Here is a 22,169-nt window from a genome sequence, read left to right on the forward strand (position 1 = left end):
CGATCGCGGCCGTCCACCCATCCATCCACCCGCTCGGCGCTCGGCTCCCTCGGCAGCTCCAGCCCCAGCCCTCCCCGTCCCCCGCCATTTCAGACCGGGACGGAAAGGGACGCGGAGCGACCGCCGCGGCGGGGCGGGCAAGGGAGGCGCCGGCGTGCTCCCGCGGCCCGCTGCAGTCGCCGGGCAGGTATCCGCCTATCCCTATCCCTACCCCGCTGAACCGGGGCGAGCCGCCGCGCTTTGCTTTCTTCCCCCCTTCCCTTTCGAGGTGGGGCAGGGAGAAGCGGTGCGGCTTCCCGGAGCGGGGCACCCCCCTTTTACCCGTCTTCCTCCCGGCTTCGCCCCGCGGTGGGGGCAGAAACCCCGGCAGCCGGGCGGGGGCCGCCTCCCGTCGCCTGTCCCGCTGCCGCCCGCGGGGCTGCGCCCTGCCCCGCTTCCCCTCTACCGGCATCCTCCGAAGCCTCCTTCGCCTGCCCCTCCGCCGTCTTTCCCCGCGGCGCGGGCGGTGGCTCGGCGGCCGCGGGAGGGGGCGGCGGGACAGGTGGCCAACGCCCTCCGGGAGCCTGGCACCGGCCGGCTTGTGCCGAGTCAACCCCCCACCCCTCCCTTTTTCCTCATATATATATTTTTTTTTCGCTATTTTTTATTTTTACCTCCTCCTAAATCCTTAAGCCTTCCGTGCTCGGGGCCGAGGCGCCGGGCCGGAAAGTTTGGGCGGGCGGGCCGGGCCGCTGGCTGCCGGCTGAGGGGAGCGGGGCGGGCGGCGGCACCCGCGCCCCGGGGGAGCTGGGGGGGCCCGGCGGAGCTGGGGCGGCCGCGCTGGGCTCGCCCGGCGAGAACAGCCTGGGGAAGCGAAGCCGTCAGGTGGAGCCGTGCCCGCACCCGCGCCTGTCCCGCCGCGGCCGTGTGCGGGAGGCGCCTGTCCGGGGTTGTGGCCCAGCCCGAGGGACGCTCGATGTGGCCCGGCTTCCGTAAAAACCCGGGAGGTCTCCCGGAGTCACTGGGGCTTTGGGAGAAGGCAGTGGAGAGCAAAATCTTTGCCCTGCAAGAAATACTCTCTGACCTTTTCCAAGATTGAATATATCCTTCTGTTTCTTATGTCTTTGTAACCGGCGCCCTTCAGCTTAGTGCCCGCGCTATGTTTCCTATGTATAGTTTTGTTTGAGAAATAGCATTCCCTCGTAGCTTTTTGTCTTGTCTTTCAGGGAGGGAGTTGCTTTCCGGTAATAGTGAAGGAACCTGATACTGAATGAAACGCACCAACAGCATCCTCATTAGTCGGAGCCTGACTCTGCATAACGTTGGTTTCTTTGTCATCAGGTCTGCTAAAAAATGACAGAATATAAACTTGTTGTCGTTGGAGCTGGTGGTGTAGGCAAGAGTGCCTTGACAATACAGCTAATTCAGAATCACTTTGTGGATGAATATGACCCTACAATAGAGGTAAATGCTTTCATCTTACACTTTTTATGAAGAGAGATTGTTGGTGATAAGGGTAGTTGTTTACTTCTGGACAGTTACCACAAAAACATAGAACAAGGCTTTATAATAAAAAGACCTCGAAGATAATGGTCAACATTGGAGTAGCATTGGAGAGGCAATTGCTGTGAGAAGGGAACAACAACTGCAGTAAAAAACTAACAATTTTGATCAATTGAAGTATGGTGTTAATTGCCATGTTTTGTTGGACAGTTTGGATGCATGCTTTTAGGTTTTCTGTGAAAAAGTATTTGCCAAATTCACTTGGAAATAGTTGGCAAAAATATTTGTGGCTTTGCATTCAACCTCTTAAATGTGACTTAACTTTTTGATATCAAGAAGGAAAACTTGTAGTTCTGAAATGTATGCGTCAGGCTTTCTCAGCTCCCATCATTAGGATCAGTTTCACACAGTGAGAAATGTGTCCTGGAATATTATGGCAAATGCAGCAAAAATTTGGAGTCTGGTTTTATTTTTTCCCCTTTTTTTTTCTTAAACATACCAGTGTGTGTTTCTGTATCTAGTAAAATGTTGTAAGATGCTGTAGTGGATTCTTTGAAATACATGTCACAGTTTCTCAAAATCTGAAATTGTGTTGGAGCTTTAAAACTTGTGATATTTTAAAGGTCTTTAATGAGCGGGCAAGCTCTGCCTCTTATATTTAAGAAAAATACTGGTGGTGTCTGAAATCTCCTGTGGATCGTTGGATTTAATAACCACAGACTGTATAAAAGGAGAAATGACACTATAATTTACTCAAGATTTTTATGTTCCCAGCACTGAAGCTCTGTAGCTTATGACTTCATTTATATGTTTATACAATGAGGTGCTACCAAGCTCACTTGAAGGAATCACAAAGGCTTAAATCTAGTCTTAAAATGGTAACTTGGAAAATGGCTGTGTAGTCAGTCTCAGGTAGACATGAGTGAAAGGATACAGTGCCCTGAGATTGTAGGAAGCCGTTCTACTTGAGCAAAGTGCAGGCCCCAGTTAATATGCTCCAAACAGAGATGTGTTGACTTGAGTTTGAGTTTACCTTAATGTGCCTGTGTGTCTTTATGTCTCTCTGTTGCATGGCCAGGTGACCTCATGTATGCTTATAGAAGATTTTGTGAAGAGACCTATGGAGAGAGGAACAGTGTTTGCCTTGCACTAGGAGAGCAGCACTTTCAGTTACTAAGATGTCAAATCTTAAAACAACCACCACCCAAAACACGCGTAAAAAACAGAAAACACACAAAACTCATTGAAAGGAACAAGCAAAATAGGTTTTACTTTTTCCTGCAAAAGAAACTCCAGAGGGTGTTGGTCTTGGTAATTCTTGTTCATACTTATCTGGATTTCTCTTAGGTTAGAGGTATGCTTACACATTACAAAAAGTACTGTGGAGGTTCTTTGTTGTAAGTTGTATAATGCCGGAGCTGTGTAAACAACCGAGGAATAATGGCATTTTTTGTGTTGCTAAATCACTCGAGGGATTTAGCTAATCAAAAAGCTGAGTATTTTGAAGAATATTTTACATTAAAATGTATTTGGTAATAAAACGAAAATACAGTTCCTTACAGAAAGAACCTAAATTGCCAGAAGTGTCTGTTACTCAGTAGTGTGCAGGATGAGTGTAACACTGTGGTGGTCCAGAATCAGTTAAGTTTTTCTGAAAGAAAGAAACCTTTAACCTACTGGGTTTTACCAGCATCCACAACTTGTTGTGTGCAACAGTATTATCTTCTGCAACTCCTACAAGTTCTTGTCTGAGTGCTAGTTACCATTTTTGTCCTGTAAATTCTGAGACCTTGAGGATGGAGACTGTATCTTCCTACTCGTGTGGTAAATCACTTTGTGTGCACTCATGCAATCATGTAGGTAAGCTTGTAGGGAAGAAATAATTCAGTTCTTACAATAAGAGTGCTCTGCAATTTGGAGTGGCTGACAGGTTGCAGAGAATGGGCTTTTAATTGTCTTTAAATGCTTCAGTCCTTGCCTGGGCAGAATCCTGTTTAGTTGAGAAGGGTTGCTTGTTTGTGCTTCCTGTTGTAGATGCTGTTGTGGTGCCTGATCAAAGAACAATAGCTGTAAAGTGTTTTCTGTGCAGTATGAGGAAATAAGGCTAAAGTGGCTTTGACTGGTAAATAAGAATAGTTAAGATGGTTCGGTAGTGTCACTACTGTTGTTTCTCACTTGCTACTGTTTCTTTCATTGCTGTATGGCTGTTGTCAAAATACTCAAGTTTTCCTCACAGATAAATAATCAAGCTAAATGTTTTGGGATAGACAGAGAAAAGGGATCACTGTTTGTAATCTATGGTGGATTTCATAACTGCACGGTTACTGAATAATTTCTTTCCTGTGATTAGCAAAATGAAACTCGACACTTTCAAAGTCTCGTGTTGTGAAGTCATGATGTAGTTGAAGGGAGAAAAAAATACACTAGCCACTTAATCACAGATGCATTTACAATGTTAATGTTGCTGTTTTCAGTGGAATAGACTTAATGATTCAATAAATAACTTGTTTGGAAAATGCCAAGTTTCATGGTCTGCTTGAGTATTCTATTTGCTTATATTTGAGCATAGCAGATGATGGGGAGCAGAGGGAGGAATTAAACTGAGTGCATGTTTGGGTGGCTACTGTTGCTCGTATATATATGCTTCGTATGTGCTTCACAGTTTCATATCTTATTTTAAGTAACGTCCAAGCACAGATTTATAGCCAAGCAAATTAAGTGTGGGGTGTCCTTTAACTATATGTACACTAACCCTTGTAAATCTGGCGTAATACATAGAACAGTTGGACTAGTGCCCTCTCCTGGTCGAGGCTTGTTAAATCTTTACTTGGGATATCTTCTGTAACAATATAATTTTTTGAATTTAATTTTAATTTTTTTACAGCTTCAGCATGTTTTAGTGCTAAATATATGTCATCTTTTAAATGTCCTAGAGAAAGAATGGCTTTCCTAGTTGCCCGTCAGGGGGTTTTCAATTGGATTAGCAAAATCCCTTGGTTGATTTAGGAGTACTGATACTTAAATCTGTGTTCTTAAATGACCTGTGCACCTGTGAAACTTCCACCAATATTTAATTATAGCTTAGTCTTAGTAGCTGTGATATTTTAACATTATATCACTGGTATAATGGATTTTAACAAAATTATAGTTATTCGCTTAGATGGGATTTATTAGGCTGTGGGTTTTTTAGATAAATTCCATATGTATCGTGTAGCTGAGATTTCCTATCACATTTTCTTATCAGTGCTTGTGAACAGATGGAATTATTACTCTTTTAGCATAATTCATGCTGATTTTTATGGTTTGTGAAAGGCCAATAAAAGCAGGTTAAGTGACTAATGAAATTAACACTGTTTATATAGATATACTGAGTCTTCATACAGGGGAAAAATTGCAAATTCGTATTTGGAATGAGGTACCACTTTGAAATTAACTGCTAGTTTGCATTTTGTTTTTACTTAATTCCATTCATTACTGCAAATCTTCCAATGTGCAGTAAAGCTATTGGTTTTTCATACATTATGAAATTTAGAGCTTAGGAGGTTGGGTTTTTTGTTTTTGAGGGGGAATCTGGCCTTGTGGGTTCTGCGATTGCATTTTGAAGCAGAAGTGCCATGACTACTGTAGTGGCATAACACTTTGTTACAGCCTACGTTCTGTTTTGCAGGACTTGATTTTTACAGTATGGTAATACTTAAATAAACAAATTTATCTTGGGTATGGTTACACTGATATTGACCATGATGGGAGTGGGGGTCCCAGTAGCCTGAGCTTTGAATGTGATGTTTCAATTTTTCTTAGCTATGGTGACAAATAGGATTTCAGGTTTGATGTTTGGGCCAGAATGGGGTGGAGGGGGAGGCAAAAAAGTAGGGTTTATTATTTCAGTAGCTTCTAAGGAAATCATAAGCTTGAATCTTCTCTCCCATGTTTTTCTTTTCCTTCCACCTCAAATCCTATTTCTAGCTAGTGACAGAATTTTCTCTCCAGAAGTGGGCAAAACAACTATAATCTCAAAGCATACCTCCCCCCCCCCCCCCATCAGTACCAATGCTGTGCTTTATGCTGGTGCATCTTTGCTGCTACTGCTAACCTGGTGGGCATGCTAAAGCCAGCAGTTCTTCAAAGTTGTTTTCTTTTTCTCTTAAAAATTATTTTCTTTGATGAAAATTACTTAAAGTTTTTGTTTTTAGAGCTCAGTTGAGCGGAATTTCTTTCCCTTTGAAGTGCTAAGATGTAAAGGAATAATACAGGCTTTTCAAGAACTGTTTTTCATATTTTTAAAATAGCAGTAAAATTGCAAGAAGAGAAAATGAAAGCTTTGTCAATATGCCTAGTATAACGATAGAAGTTGTACTAGTACTTTGAACTGTGATAAAGGTATCATAGGGCATGGGGGATCTGCTATTGAATTGAATTGAAATAAAAATGTGTCCTTTGGGGGTGGTTGGTGGGGTTTTTTGGTTTGGTTTTTTTGTGTTTTTTTTTTTTTAAGCAATGAGAGAGAATATCAACGTTATTTTAAAACACATTGGAGGTTGTGTGTTTGTCTCAGCTGCATCAATATTTAAAAATGGCTTATATGTTTCTAAAGTAAGTTACCTGCTTCTTACTTGAACACTGAATTTGCACTTCTGTGAAATATTTCCCAAATCACGTTGGAGGTAACTTTTATCTTTAGGGTAAACAGTCAATATTGTTTTACCTGATACTTTTAAATGTCATCCAGGCTCAAGATAGTTGTACAGAATCAGTATCTTAAACTAAACAAACTCTCTAATCTCACATTTATGTCCCACTTTTTTTTAGCATGAGCAACAGGAAAGAAGAGAGCCTTTCGTAAAAATACAAATAGATAGAAAACGCACAGGTGTAGGTGTACTGTGCCTTAAAATAGGTACAGAAGAAGGAAGGTCATTCTGAATTTATCTTGAAGATGGCTAGAATTGCAAGTTTAATTCTCGAATTCCCTTCCTAGTAGTTTTAAGTTTGCTTCTGTATAGTGTTAAAAAGAACAATCACAATATTGTGTTAATCTCTAACCAAGGGATCTGAAAGGTAATGTCAAGGTTTTGTGTTTATACCTTTTGTCACAAGTACTGTGTACTTACTTTTAAAGCTTATTGACATGGTTTTATTTTCAAATAGTTGTTTATAGAAGTTAATTGGAAAGTAATGCTTATATACATACTGCTAAAACTATGTACTCTTAAAAGCCTAGGACCAAAGAGAGTTGTAACTAGACATTAATATCTTGTTGCTTGGGACTTTGTACAGATTTTAGCCACTTGAATCTGTGACCTGAAAGCTTTGAATTGATAGCATTGAAATAATTTGTTCCAACATCTCCTCAACTAACACATCAGGGCTTTTATATGACTCTCATAGTCTGTCTTGGTTAAAAAGTTTGAACTTCAAGTATGTCAACTCAACTTTGATAACTTAAAAACAGCTATCATTATGTGCACCTGTTTAGGCATACAAAACATATTTCCTGTCCCAAACACAGAAGGCTTTTTATACTTCATTTCCTTTATAGTGGCATAGATATTTTTTTTGGAGTTGTCTTGTGTACTCTCGCTGTGTTGTGGCCCACAACACTTCCATAAACATTCATAGGATGAAGGTCAAATTTTACTTAAATAATTGGTAAATAGAGTAAGATTAATCAATTAAGTCAAACTTTTTAAAACCAGGATTACAAGTTTCTTCAGTTAGTCTATTAACAGAGACAAAGGGGAGGTTCTTTTGATCTGGATCCATTTTGTACTTTTTGTCCTTTTGTACAAAATAACACTGCCCTTTTTCTGTGCGTGTATGCACTTATGTACTGTTACTCGCTGAAGATTCAGAATACAGGTAAGAACATGTCCTTTCAGTGCTCTTTCTACTTCTGGATTACCATATACATGTAAGTATGGGACACTATTTCCCTGCTGTCATTTGCCCTTCTGTAAAGTTGGATTTTAACTGTGAAGTGTTTTCAGTCATGCTCGATTACTGGTAAACAACTTTAATATCTCCTGATTTATAGGTGTTCAAATTCTTACTTGTTTGTATTTAACAGAGGTTTATGTTGTTTGGGTTTTTTTTTCTTTTCTTAGGATTCCTACAGGAAGCAAGTAGTAATTGATGGAGAAACCTGTCTCTTGGATATTCTTGATACAGCAGGTCAAGAAGAATACAGTGCAATGAGGGACCAGTATATGAGAACAGGGGAAGGCTTCCTGTGTGTATTTGCTATAAACAATACAAAATCTTTTGAAGATATTCACCATTATAGGTGTGTATGTTGAAAGATAATCTACCAACTCTTGTGTTAGGTAGATAGGTTGCTTGCTCTTCCACTAGATAATAGAATGTTCTCTTATGAAATACCATCTAAGGACACAGTTACCAATTAGCAATATTGCAACTTGTGTGTTTATAGGACTGGAATTTTGGGTAATCTGAAAATCTGCCTTGTTCACAAGTTAGGCAGGCAAAGTATCTGAAAGCTCTTCTGGTATATACTAATGTGACTTAGTATTTCTGTCTGTTCATAGTGAAGACTTAGTTAAACTCTGCCCATTCCGTAGATAAAATTGTGTGCTAAGATGGAAAAACTTAACGCAATTGCAGTTGTACAGACAATAATGTCAAGTGCTAGCTTTTGTTCTGGGAGTGGAGGGGAAATAACCTGTGGAATGTTACTAAAAGAGTAACATGTGAGCCCTGATGCCCAAGAAGGGCAGACAAACGCAAAACCAAAGCTCCAGGATGAGTGCTGAAAAACCATGTTACTAGTTTTTTGGTAGCAATTAGTTAAAAATTTCAACTCATACTTGCTTTGTCAGCTACAGAAATACAGAAATAGAAGCAGTCTGTGGTCATTACCATACCAGATGATTTATAACTTAGTAGCTTACTATTAAACTGAATTCTCCTTGGGTGTTCTGTTAGAAGGCCATGCAAATCCCATCAGAGATCACTTCAGCAGCATCAGTTTAAGATTAGTCCCAAACACATAATGTTAAGCTATTCCTAGTTAAGCATTTATAATGCTGTCAGTTCTATGCCACCATGTGGTGGTGAAGTGTTTTGCTGTTGGTATTACCTGCAAACCCAAGATCTACTCATAAGCTGAAGTTGCAGATTTTTGTTATGAGTAGATGTTGCAGTTTCTCATTTAAGGTGGGATACCATGACAGTTCAAGGTAATCTAAGTCAGCAGGTGCAACTGCCCTGATCACAAGGTACAACTGCTTTGATTGCATAGCTTCGTTCTCTCCTGTATGACAGCAAGTCAGCTCGCTTTATAGTGTAGTATGTTGATGTGAGTAGCTAAACAGGTAAATGGCTACCTACAGAAATAGTTTACTGCTGCCTTATCTCCCTGGAGAAGCTGCAGGATCAGGAGAGTACTGTTGCAAATGAGGGGCAAAACTGCTGCATACTAACCCAGAGAGAGATCAATATTGAGAATGTGGGCACTTTCTTTTTCTTCCAGACTTCGTATAAATTTCATTATATATAAAAATGTTCTTATTGGTACTGGTGACTTAAAAAAAACCCAGACAAAAACCATGGTAAGAATTAGCACAGCATGGGTGACAAATTGAAAAAACATTCTATTGCTCTTGGGGGGGGGCGGGAAATGGAAACTTCTCTTCATTATCTAACCAAATCATTACAAATGGGTTTCCTCTGGTTGTAGAGGAAGAAGGGAAAAAGGTAAGATGTATGTTGATGTAAGGGGAAGGTGGAGCATAGGTTTGTGTGTGGAGTTTTTCTTTTAAAAGAGAGTAATGGATTTGTAGAAGGCCTTCCCGGTTTATTTCAAAGAATGTTGTGACTTGAATGCTGGAGTTTCTACTGTGTATTAACACACCTGTTGGATGACCTTGCAGACTGAAGCTGAAGGCTTATAAACAAATAACTGAAAACAGTGACTATATTAAGGAACATACTGCTAGATTATTTGGGAAGGCAGAAGTCGTAAAATTAATTCCTGTTATTTGAGATTTTTTATGAGTACATCTAACTAGTATTTCAAGATGCTTTCTAACTAATGGCTGAAAGGACTCTTACCAGATTTCTCTTTGTAGAGAACTAGACCAGTGGTCTTCAAAGCTGAAATCCCCTGTCTAAATGCAGAATTTGTAATGCTGTCTTTAATTAAAAAAACCAAACAAACCCAAACGAGCCCAAATCCCCCCTGCCTCCCCCACCCAAACCAAAATCAAGACAACAGGCATAGTGCTTCTGACAATGTTTTATCTTAGCAAATGAATTGAGTATTGAGTGTTGAGTAGGAGAGATAAGTAGTAAGATTTATACTGGAGCTGCTTAGCCTTGTTCTGGCATTAGCTGTTGGGGGGGGGGGGGGAGGGGAAAGTGTAATGACATCAAAATATATAGTTGTTTGCAAAATGTCAACCTCACTTTTTTAAAAAAAAATGAAATTATAAGCTTTATGGTGACAGTGTTGGTCAGTTTATTTTTTGGTGGCTTCTAATGGTGTATGTGCAGTAAATTCCAACATCATTCTGTATGTTAATCTTATTTTTTTATTGTTTAAAATATACCACATAAACTATGACTATTAATACCTGTTAAATACCATCTGTCCTTTTTTTTTTCCTTTTTTTCTCTTCTTTTCTTTTTAGGGAACAAATAAAGAGAGTTAAAGACTCTGAAGATGTCCCAATGGTGCTAGTAGGAAACAAATGTGATCTGCCTTCCAGAACAGTAGATACAAAACAAGCTCAGGATTTAGCAAGAAGTTATGGAATTCCTTTCATCGAAACATCAGCAAAGACAAGACAGGTAAAGCTCAAAGCCTGCTAGATACAAATGCAGAACTCTTATCTGAATTACCATGTTCGTCATTGTAGGCACTGACAATTGCTTGGTCATACTGATAGATTTCTTCAGAGTAGAAATTCTTGTGGTCTCTTCTTTCTGTAAAGTCATTGACAGCCATTAATTGCTTATTAATGAGTGATTTGCTTCAGCTGGGCAGACTCAAAGAATGAGACTGGGCCTGCTATTACTCTCCATTGTCAGATGGTCGCAGCATTCTTAATGTTGTGACAGGTTTTAATAGAATAAAAAGCACTTCTACTTTGAGGAAACAAAGCATTTCACCTCTGCAAGAGGATGAAGCAGACAAACTAATTAGTTTATTCTGTTTTAAGTCTTTTCAGGTCCTTTCCAACCTAAATGATTCTGTGATTAATAACAAAAGGATTTTTTCTTTAAGGCATTGATTCAGTGCTAGTGGGACATACTTGATATGCCTTTTTATAGCTAAGCAATGGACCATAAGTGTGTTTTGAAATTACTGGATTAATTGCTTGTTTAAACTTACGTTCTTCTAAGACTTAAAGAGGCAACCATTAGGGTCCTTGGGTCCTTTCAGTGCTTCTTTCAGGGTTTGCTAGGACAAAGGTATACATAGTGTACATCTGTGCATTCAGAAGAAGAGATGTTACACAGATATAGATGAAATAGGTTCTGTACTTCTGTAGTTTTTGAAAAATGCTGGTTTATGCTTTTTCATTTAAGGGTAAGGACTTGGTATCAGTACAAATTAGATCAGGCCCGAGTGGCTGAATAACTTGTACTCTCTGCATAATCAGAAGTGTTATGTGCAAGTTATGAATCAGGAATTAGGTGTTGCAGAAGGAGGCTAATAAGAGCAGAATACTGCAATGTGAGTAACTGCTCAATGCAACTGCTGAACAGAATTCGGCTGCATCACTTGGCAGAATTTCCTCATAGACAGTAATAAGTTATTTTTGGATATAAGGAATGAATATTTTATTAGTGCAGATTTGCCACACCTACCCAGGTGTCTGACAATTTGAAACCTGGACTAAATGGTAAAACTTCACAGAGGACTCAAAGGAATGCTAACTTTGGCAATAGAGAAAGTCTGTGTTAGGTAGGGTTAAAAAACAAGAACGACACAACTTTTAATGGCTGGAAATAAATTAGGCCACAAGAGTGTTCTGAAGAATGTGGCATATGAGTGGACTGAATAATTACAGCATTCTTGTTTGGAAGGTCTTGTATTAGTGGCTGTCATTGAGATGTTAGGATAAAAATGGAAGAACTCTGATACTACATGTAAGGTTTGAAATAATAGAAGTTCTGTACTAACATCTAGATTTTACTGTGTTCAGCCTGTGTAATAGAGCGTCAGGCTTTGTTGAGGAAGTGCTCCTTTTGCGTAGCCACTTCTAATAAAAGTATGTTGATATGATGGTGTATTTTCAAGATTTCTTCTCCCTACCCCACCTGCAGCTTACTCCTACAAGCAGCCCCATCATACCTAACCAACACAAAATCACGTGCTCAAAAATTAGCACTCCTGTCCAGTTTTATAATATTTGTTTACACAAAGTAGTATCTGCTTTTTTATCATTCAGATTTTAAGAGGTCAGCCAGAGGTTTGTACCTGTTTCAGAGGAAAATAGTTCAGTCATATATGAATTGTTATTCTATAATTTGACTGCTTTTATCTGTGACTTTGTATTTCTGGAGGTGCCAACTGAAATGTTACAGAAGGGATCTGACTGTTGGCTTTAGTTCTTCAAAACTGAGCTTTACACCCTCTACAGATGAGGGGTCCCTAAAGGTGTCTTTTGGATTTTAAAATAGACGCCCAATAGACTCTTGAGAATGTTGGCTTCTGTAAGTTGGAACCACTAGGTATGGTTGCTGATTCTTTTGCAGTCTGTTCATAACATGTTGTGTTATGAAACTGCTTAATAATATACGGTGTTAATAAAACATTTTTGAGAAGATGAAAGGGAATTGGTGGAAGAACCTGATCTTTAATTATAGTAAGATCATCTAAATATTTGTATATGTGTTTATGTGTGTATATATCTGTGTATACATGTGTTTACATATTATGATTTTTCATTCACCCTGTCATATATAAAAAATACATGCATATGCATATCTATATATACACCTTTCTCCAAAGTAACTTTTTAAATTAGGGGTTTCAAATAATTTTGCAAGCTTCACATGGCCCATAGACTATATTTTTATTGAGCAGAGTTCAGGCCTTGGCTAAATACATAAATAAATAATCTAGTTCTCTCTGGTTAAGTGCAGAACTTCCAAGTATGAACAGATGTAGCTGGTTGTCTGGTAACTTATGGAGTCTGTAGAAAGTGTGACATGAATATTTAAAAGTAGGAACCTTTTCCTTTCCTGTACGCACCTTCCTACCACACTGAAACATCAGAACTAATGCCCTATTGAAGGGGCCCCCACAATCTTCTTGCTTCAGCCCTTTCCTGTGCCTCACTTTTGCTGGAGCTCTAGGCCGAGTAAGGAAGTTTTCTGGGGAAGGAAACAGGGGAGATAGACTATTCCTTTCCATGTTGTCTGTTTTGATTGCCAAGACACTTTTTTTAATGACAATATTGTATACTTATTCAGAATGATCTCAGTTCCAACTAAGTCAGTTGTTAAAATTTTAGACAAGCAAAAATAAGTTGTTTTAGAAGTTAGTGTATTTGATTTTATTTGCTTCTGACTGGCAGTAAAGATGTAAACTTCAGCTTACTGCAAAAAGGTCATGTTTTAAGCCAAATCACTGTGTGAATTTTCATTCAAATAATTGAGTTCATCAGTGAAATGTTTGCTCGTGGAACCTACAACTCGGGTACAATACTATAGAGTAGTAGTATTTTTTTAATTAGACCACTGGCTGTAATGAATATAATGTACTTTATGAAATATAGTGATAGTCCTATTTCTAAATGTAAATGTGTCAATATTGGTGGTTTTCTAAGGCATGTGCACCACTTATTCTTGCAGAATCCTTATGCAAAAGGTTATGAATTTCTTAGATTCATTTTGATAGCTCTTTTCAATTTTCTGTGTTTGACATAAACTTTAAATTCAAATCCTTCCCTGCCAACATGAGTGTATAGCTCCCAATATTATCGATAGTATCAATGAGAGATGAGGCAAACTTGATTTAGCCCACCAAAGCTGCATCCTAGTTAGGCCCCAAACTTGTGACAAAAGCAAGTTCAGAACCCGTGCCTGGTCTGAACTTCATTCCTACATCTCAGTTAAGGTTCACGAATAACTGATAACTTACAATTTGCTTGAATCAACTTGCCATTTTTTTAGGGATTTGTCATATCTGTTTAATGATATTATATGTGTTTCACTCCAAGCCAATTTTGATGTAGTTCATGTGTACAGGTTCCATTTTAAAACATTATTTTCAATTGGTTACAGCTTTGTCAGATGTCACAATGTGGCTTGAGTTTTTTCATGTCACTTGTTTGCTGTAAGGTAAAACTTCCAAAAAAGCTTAGTCCCCCCTTTAGTGGGGAGAAAATGTTCTGATTATGTTGAAACAAGTTCTGGCATCCAGCCGTGTGCTGAATGCCTCAGGGATGCTGAGGAAACAGGTTTGTTGTTTGCATAATGTACAGATAAATAGGTGCAGCAAAAATAGGATACATGTGCACTGTGGGTGAAATTCAGGTAGGGCTGATAGGTGTAATTCTGGCAGTTCCTTAACTTTGGAGTGATTACCTTTGTAACTTCAGTCATGATTTTGTGCAGTATGAATTTACTGCTGTATGTCTGGCATTTAACCATCATAAGATAATGACTTGGTCAGCTTTACATCCCCCTTCTCCCCACAGTGGTGGGTTCTGCATGTAGCTGAGTTGTAGTAACTGTTCCAAACACCTTCAAAGTATTACTTCTGTTATACAGAGGGCAAAAATTAGCCTTAACCTGTAAGCTAAATGTTACACAAGCCAGTAGATTTTTGCAGATTTATGTGTTTTCCAGTATTGGCTAAGCTGACTTTACTGCTATGAAGTTTTATTTTGGGAGTGTTTTTATGCAAGTGAGTGTTCTTTTTGCTCATGTCCTCATGAATAACTTTTATTTTATTTGACTAACAGTTGGTTCTAGGGGACCAGCTCTGATAGAGTGTATAAAGGTGGATATGGAACACTTTTGAGATGTGAAGGCTAGCTTTCATTAGTTTCCTTGAAGCACTATTTAAAGAACTGGAACATGTGAAAATTCCTGTTTGTACTTTGATCTGTATTTGAAATAATCTTTCTTTACACATAGTCATATTTAAAATCAAATGTTTGGCTCTCCTAGGAGTCAAAAGCATCTTGAAAACATTGCCTCAAGGTCATGGGTTCTTTGGGCTGTTTAGATTTGGAAGTTTTTAATATCTGCCAGAGGATATTTTTGCTTCCAGTTCTGACAGCTAAAAGAACTGGTTTAATCATATCTTAGATATATGGCCCATGCTCATTTAAGGAAAAAATACTGAAGAATCTTAAAAGAAATTGGTATTGAAATGACTTCTTAAGTTTCTAAGGCTGGCACCTGGCTCTGGCTCTTTAAAATGTCACCTTGTGCTAATGAAATTACCGAATATATTTCTGTACAGATTTTCTTTCAAAATAATTTCTCTCAACAGGATTTATAAAACTATTCTTGGTGGTGGCAGTAGTAGCAATTTCTTCTCTCACTCTGTCTGTGTCTCCCGCTCTCTGCATTGCTAAAGCAAATTACAGCTCATATTGGTGATGGGAAAGTTGGCAATAAACATTGACTGAAGAATTGTTATCTAATTATTAATGTGAAAGCTCCATAATCAAATGATGTATTTTTATTGCAAAACAGCAGGTTTGCAAAAAACGTTGATTCTTTTACAGCCTGTGCTTTGGCACATAGCAGCTGATCAGTGTTTACTGTTTCCTCTTCAGGAATAAAATTCCTTCCAGGACAACATGAAAGTATGAGCTTTACTTGGTTTTTGCTGCTTTTAATGGTTTTACATTTTTTTGGAAACTCCCAGACCTGGGATGTAAGACTTGTCTCCTTGTCAATACTTCACTACATTCTAACAGGGCACATCATATAGAAACAGAGAACTACAATCTAAGAAATAAATCTAATTTCACGTTTAAATTCAAGTCGCTGTAGTTCAGAAGAACCCTCAGATAAGCAGCAGTACGTTAAGAATGAGTCTTCAATGTGATAACCTGTGGCACGGTTCATACAAAATGAACTGACAGTAAATGCTGGCTCTTTTTCTTATTAGGTACTTAATATGAAGATGAGTTGGAAAGATAATTTATGGGGAGTCTGCCGAAGAAAAGCCAGGCTGTGCATTGGGTTGTAATAAAGTTCTGAGGCTTAAACTGTTTTCCATGATCATCTGCCTGTTCTGGTTTTGTTTTCAAATACTCTGTTGATCTGATTGAGGGGACAAGTTATGAGATTGACAGTAAGGCAGAGGAGAGATTTGTGCTCTCCTTTAAAAGCTGCAACTAAATATTTTGCATCTTTTTAACAAGAACATTCTCACAGATTTATCTACATTTTAAAGTTCATGCACAGATTTAATCAGTTTAAAATAACAGATACTATAACTTAAAGCTGGTGCTGTACCTCTGTCTTGTATTTGCTTAAAGATATCTTCAGTCCTCTTTATTTTTTTTTTTTAAATGCTTATGGTATCATCAGTCATATCCAATTGACCTAAACACAGCTGCAGAAAGGTAGGGTGTGAGACCAGAGAAGTAAAACATACAGTTCTGTGTCATCCCTGAAAGACCTGGAAGAGCTCTCTTCAACCAGAGAAAAATCTGAGCAGCAGGATTTCACAGGCGTTTGCACTTAGTTGTTATTATGGGACCCTCATGGCTTCCCGAGTGTGGCCCAGAAAGAACAGATTAGCTGTGCCTTGTACCCTACATGGACCAAGCTCTTAAACGTAATAATAATGAACTTGTTGCTTTTTCTGCAGGGAAGAATTACTGTAATTATTTTTGAGAGGTATGCTGAAATACAGTATGCTTAAGGTGCTTCTTAAAAGCACTTTGCCATCACCCAAATATCCTTTTCCTAAATTTAATAGCATAGTGCTTGCTCTGGAAAGGAAGTAGCTTTACAAACAATATTGCCCAAAATTTAGTATTCTTAAAAGATTTTTTCTCTTTGTAACCTCTTAGGAAATTACCTGTTTAGACATTTTCTGTACTTTGTTAGTTTGCTCCACAGATTTCTACAAAGAAAGTACACTTCCTTATATAAAGAACAGAACATAAATGAGCTTACTTTTCTTTGCTTGTCTGAACAGTCAGGTTCTTACTTTGGCTAGGAAGTGGAAAATAAGTGACTAACTGCATGTGTTTGTAAGTACCCCACAGTTACCAATCTAATAAAGCTTTATGCCTGCTAAATACATCCATGCCCACAAAAATTAAAAGATTCAGTAACAACAGCGGTATTATTTTCAGTGCGATATTCAATGGAAGAAATATAATTCTTTTTTTTTTTTCTCCAAGTGTTACCTTGCACAGAAAAAAAAGGGGCTTGAACTGTGGATATTCACAATAATCGGTAATCAATAAATTCGTTGAGCGTGTGTCTTTTGCTTGCATTAAAAAGTATTTATCAAGCAGCAAATATGCAATCCCAGCACTTCAAATATATAAATGGAGATCCATATACTTCTCTCAAGTAAAGCTCATAATTTCAGTGGTTTTCTAGTTGTTTTTTTTTTTTTCCCCCTGCCATGGGTGTTCCAATATGTCACAATTGTTAATGAAGCAGTTTTTAAGGAGTTGTGTTTTACAATGCAGAGAGTGGAGGATGCTTTTTATACATTGGTGAGAGAGATTCGACAGTACAGAGTGAAAAAAATCAGCAAAGAAGAAAAGACTCCAGGGTGTGTGCAAATTAAAAAATGCCTTTTAATGTAACAGGGTAAGTTTTGTAATGTAACAGGGTAAGTTTTACAAATCACTTGCAAAATAAAAATGATTGACAGTGTCTTGCAAATCAGACGTTTTATGGTTAATTGATGACATAATTTAAGATATAAAACCAATCAGATTTCAGTATAGTATTCCTGAATAATATTCCTAGCAAACACCCAGGTACTATGGATTTGCTTTGTTTCATGGGGTTTTGATAAATAGATTAACAAGAAATCTTTACTGCATATAAGCTCTCAACCTGTGAAATGGGGACCTAGTTTTAAGTGTGAAGAAGTTAGAGGAAAACGTTTTATTACAGATATATTGCAGATACTGTTGAAACAAACAGTGATTGACTGTTCAGGTTGATTAACTGAGTGGAGAGAATTATAGTATTTATAGTCCTTCTCAAATGCAGAAACAGGAGGTTCCTAGTGCAACAAAGTAGTATTTGGCTAGCAGCTGCATCCAGAGTATCTTATCTCAGGCCCTTCCTTATGCCATGCCACTTTCCCCTTGTTTTCCACTAGCTGAAAAAAATTTAGTTTCCAGAAGTACATTGATTTTCTTTTTTGTCAGCTATAATGCCATGAGGGATCCAGATTTGGACAAAATGGTAAGGTTTCACTTTGAGAGCATTTACAAGGGGTAGGGGGAAAGCAACAGTGAAATAAAACTGGGGGGGGGGGGGGGGAGCACCAATACCCAAATTCTCACAAAATTGGTTTTTATGCATATATTCCACTGTAAGGAGAAAAAAAAAAAGAGAAGGAAGAAGAAAGGTGATAGGGAAGAAGTGGTAATCTAATCTAAATCAGTGCTTTTTGGACAAACCATCAGACTAGCTCCTTGCATATATTACTATCCCATTAATTCTTTATCTCTTCCTGCAGCAGTGCAGAGAATGGGTTGTTACTCTATGTACTTGTCCAACAGGCGGGTGACCTGGAATTTCCCAATGTGTAAAAGAAAAACTGTTTGCTTTTCAAGGTGTTTTTTCACACTTCAGAACAACTTGCATGGAAGTAGTGGAATTTGATTTGTATCCTAAAGAGACTGTCACAACTGTAGGAATACTCACTTCAGTAAGGGAGTTTTGCTTTTTCCAGGGGAGGGAGAAGAAATTTTGTTTCATATCAGTGTTTACTAGATCTGCTCAGGCCTATTATACTCTTAGCTTTTAAGCGATGAATGACTGCTCTGAGATGATTCTGTAGGTGTTTTCTTAGAAAAGATAAACTTTGTAATATTGTTTGTATCAAAGGTTTCCTTCTCAGGAAACTTGAAACTTTGGTTATGAAGCTCCCCAGTCCTGCATCCAAACAGCAATAAAATTGATGCCATCAAAATACCTTGGTTTTTTCTTCCTTAGATATCAAAAAAACAACTGATGGCACCTTGTGATTAACTTGTGATAAAAGCAATATGAACTAAATTGCTTAAGCCTACTTCCTGTAGCATTCTCAAAACCAGCTTTGCCATTTCTTACTGTCTTACTAACATAGGCATACCTTAAAGTAGAATTTCTTTTTGTATGCTGGGACTTTAAACATCCTGAATTCTGTCTGCTTTTCTTCCTGTGGACTTGAGGTTGGTGGGATTTTATCCCATATGTATGGGATAAAAAAAAATGACGTAAATAGGATGGTAGGAATTGTGGTTTTAATTATTTTTTTTTCCAGTGGAAGTAGCTCCTCAGATTTTAAGATTCTTTTTGGTAGTTCATAGAACATGCGTTCTTACCACCAGCTTCCTAGGTTCTTTCTGCCTATGTCCAAGACAAATACGTTTTTTGGAGTTTGTGCATGGTTGGTTAGTTGTTTTGGTTTGGTTTTTTTTTTTTCCTCGGATAGGAGAAATCTCTTATGTCAGAAATGGATACTGTTAGGTTTTGGGGTTTTTTTGGTGTTTTTTTGTTCCCATACCCAATTTAGAAAATAGTTTTGGATACAAGACTCTAGAACTTCCAAGAGTCTGCTCAGTGGAGGAAACGTCTTTATACTCAGGTGAAATCTCTCATGGTATCGATAGCCATTTCAGCAACTTGGTGTTCAGGAGGTTAAGCTGGAGAGAGCATATTCCAAAATTATTGTGGTACAGCTGTACTTCAGTAGTGATTCTAGTGGAATGAGAAATCTGGCATTTAAAACAGTCTGGCTTGTATTGCTTTCCATTCAGTAAGATGATGTATATTATTTCAGTCTGATGCGTAGTAGTTAGCTAAGGAGAGCAGCACCTAATGATGTGAGTCTCAGCTGGGATTTTAGACTTCAAAAAACCTCATTATAACACAGTTTGCAGTGATAGTACTTATTTTCCTTTATTGTTTGTGGATAATCACATTTGATGGTTGAGTGTGTTTTGCTACTACTTAGAATATTCAGTTTATCTTCTTGCTGCTGATGGAATGCTTTCTTAGTTCCATTAATCTTGTAAAAGGAAAACTTTGCCTAGATTACCATTAACTGCTGATGCTTCTCAAAAGGTTCATTCCTTTGGCTGTTGCACAGTAAGGCAGAAAGTCACATTTTTGCTGTTTGTAATTTCCAACTAGCAGGAAGAAAATTCTAAAACTCAGTGTAAAAATCCTCAAAAGATCTCTTTCTGGAAAGCGTTGAAGGTTTTTATAAAAAAAATGCTTACTATAACAAAAAGTTTCTCTAGGGCATAAATTAGACACCTAGATAATGTAATTCAGATTGATCTGGGTTAATAGTAAAAAGTTTGAATTACAGAAGTTACAGATTTGAATTAAGAAATTTCCAGTTTAAAACTGTAATTCAATGATTTTTCCACACTAGAGGTGTACAAATAATTTCTTTTCCTCATGACTGATACATGTGTATATTATATATTAAATATATATATATTGAAAAAGACTCTCTTCTACAATCTAAAACTTGTTTAAGGGTCTACTTTGAGGGCTGGGGTGTTAAGGAATTTCCAGTTCCTTATGAATTTAGGGTTTCTTAGCCAGGTTACTTGCAAAGTTTTGTACATGCTTGCAGCCATGCATATCCAGACTTCTGTATGGTCATGGGACCATGTGGTGCTCCAAAGGTAAGTTGCAGCCAGGAGCAGGCTGTTTCTGTGGGAACAGTTTGATTTTTCTGTTCCCTTTGCCTTTAATAGTTGCCCTTTGGAAAAATGAGTGCTAGGAGCAAGCTCTGTCAATGCACCTTTATTGAGGCAGTGTGGTATAGTTCTGAGCGTGCACAGTGAATTTTGATTTTCTAAGCCTGAGCCTGGATTTACAGCACTCATTCAGTACATCTCACACTTCCCGCAAAGCTTGCACACAGTAACTCAATTGTTAGGGGGAGGAAGGTCAGCTGCATGCAGTCCCTTCTTACTGGAAGTAGGAACTAGAAAGGTTGACCGCCTTTGGTCTTACAGTATTGATGCCTCTAGGGAACTTCTGTAAACAGAGTATCTACTACTTACATTTAAAATTTAATGGACAGGCTGAAAAGTTAAAGACTGCAGTTTATCTTGAGTTCTCCAGTTCTAATTCACAAGTATTCTAAATGTAGTTCTGTATGTCATGTTACATTCATTACCAAAATTTAATGAGGAATTGTGGCACATTTCAGCCTTACTTGTGAAGTTGTGTGTTTGAAGGCCTATAACAGTCTCTGGATATTTCCACTTATTTTAAAACCAATGTAATGTGGGAGGGTTGCTTGTTTGAAGGCATCAATTGCAAATTTGTTTGTGTCTCATTTGAAGACACCACTGAAGGCCAATGACTGTCCTTGGTAACGAGTATTTATCTAGCGCATTAATGATGAGTGTGAAATACTGATAGGTAGTTTTGTAGGGACATGTGAATGGTCTGGAGAAGAATGTTGTGCAGAGGTTTTTCTTAGACCATTCTTGTGTTAGAAGAATGGAATTACTCTTCTGTCTTTTGTGATTGATTCTTAGTACTGTCCTCCTAGCTGGCTGGCTGAGATAGGAACTGCAATAGATACACTTTGAACCGTCACTACTTCTAGATTATTTCCTTACACGAACATTGCTGAATACTCACTTTGTGTGTTAATGCTGAAGTTTCAAGCAAAAGAGACAAGCTATATGTAAAATAATACCAAGCATTTCTAATTCTCAAGATTCATGGGGGATGTGACCTTTTCCAGAACTAGGGCTACTCTTCCATTAGGTATGCTACATCAATTTTATATTCATCAATCATATTTTAAAATGTAGAATAAGTTATTTGCAAGTGTATTTTGTGTATTATGAGACCTCGCATAAGTGTGCTATTAGTACTGGGAGATAGGCAGCCAAGGACTTTGATCAAACATCAGTTGTTTGTAAATGTTTTGTGAAATTCAATGTGAAGGTTTTAAATAAATTTAGGTTATACTGGGAACATTACTTTATAAGTGAAGCTAATTAACACCTCACTGTTGTTTGAACTTGCCATATGAATTTTTATTGCTATTTGGTGTTTGACTGAAACAGTAATGAATTGGGTGATTTTTGGCTTGCGCTTCTTTGAGTTCACTTTCAGTTCTTTTACTGAAGTAGAACACAGGAGTAAACAGAGTGTTAATTTTTATTGGCAGCTTGAAGGCAAATTCTGCTGCTGATAAAGAGGTAGGAAGCTGTCTGCCAGTTGCAGAGCTAAATTTCTAGACCAGTTCTACAGTGGTGCAATTGGCTGCTGTGATGCATAAACATTATACAACTATTTCTGGTCTATCTAAAAGATAATATAAGGGATAAGGCAGCGAAGAATAAAGATCATTTTTTATCTTAATGATTTTATAACTGTCGGTACTCAAATTATTAACTGTAGAGACTGACTGACAACATGGGTACTTGATTGGAGTTTGGAGCAACCTGAAAGCTAGGCAGTAAACTGTTTCACCTAAATAGGTTGTTACTTAGTGACATTGTAATTGATAATGGTTCATA

At 38.1% G+C, this 22,169-nt stretch overlaps 1 protein-coding gene across 8 annotated transcripts in view; it reads left to right on the plus strand.

The window, feature by feature from the left end:
• The window catches only part of KRAS (KRAS proto-oncogene, GTPase), a 27,055-nt gene continuing 4,886 nt past the window's right edge, over nucleotides 1–22,169 (plus strand). The window contains exons 1-6 of one of the 8 annotated variants that reach the window (XM_055711063.1): nucleotides 53–187; nucleotides 1,206–1,223; nucleotides 1,321–1,443; nucleotides 7,587–7,765; nucleotides 10,131–10,290; nucleotides 17,130–17,253. In XM_055711063.1, coding sequence (XP_055567038.1) covers nucleotides 1,333–1,443; nucleotides 7,587–7,765; nucleotides 10,131–10,290; nucleotides 17,130–17,249 — 570 coding nt within the window. In that variant the 5' untranslated portion in view covers nucleotides 53–187; nucleotides 1,206–1,223; nucleotides 1,321–1,332 and the 3' untranslated portion in view covers nucleotides 17,250–17,253. The other 7 variants (XM_055711068.1, XM_055711062.1, XM_055711060.1 and 4 more) reach the window with 7 other exon arrangements.

Source organism: Falco cherrug, chromosome 5 (assembly GCF_023634085.1).
Source record: "Falco cherrug isolate bFalChe1 chromosome 5, bFalChe1.pri, whole genome shotgun sequence".
Lineage (NCBI taxonomy): Eukaryota > Metazoa > Chordata > Aves > Falconiformes > Falconidae > Falco > Falco cherrug.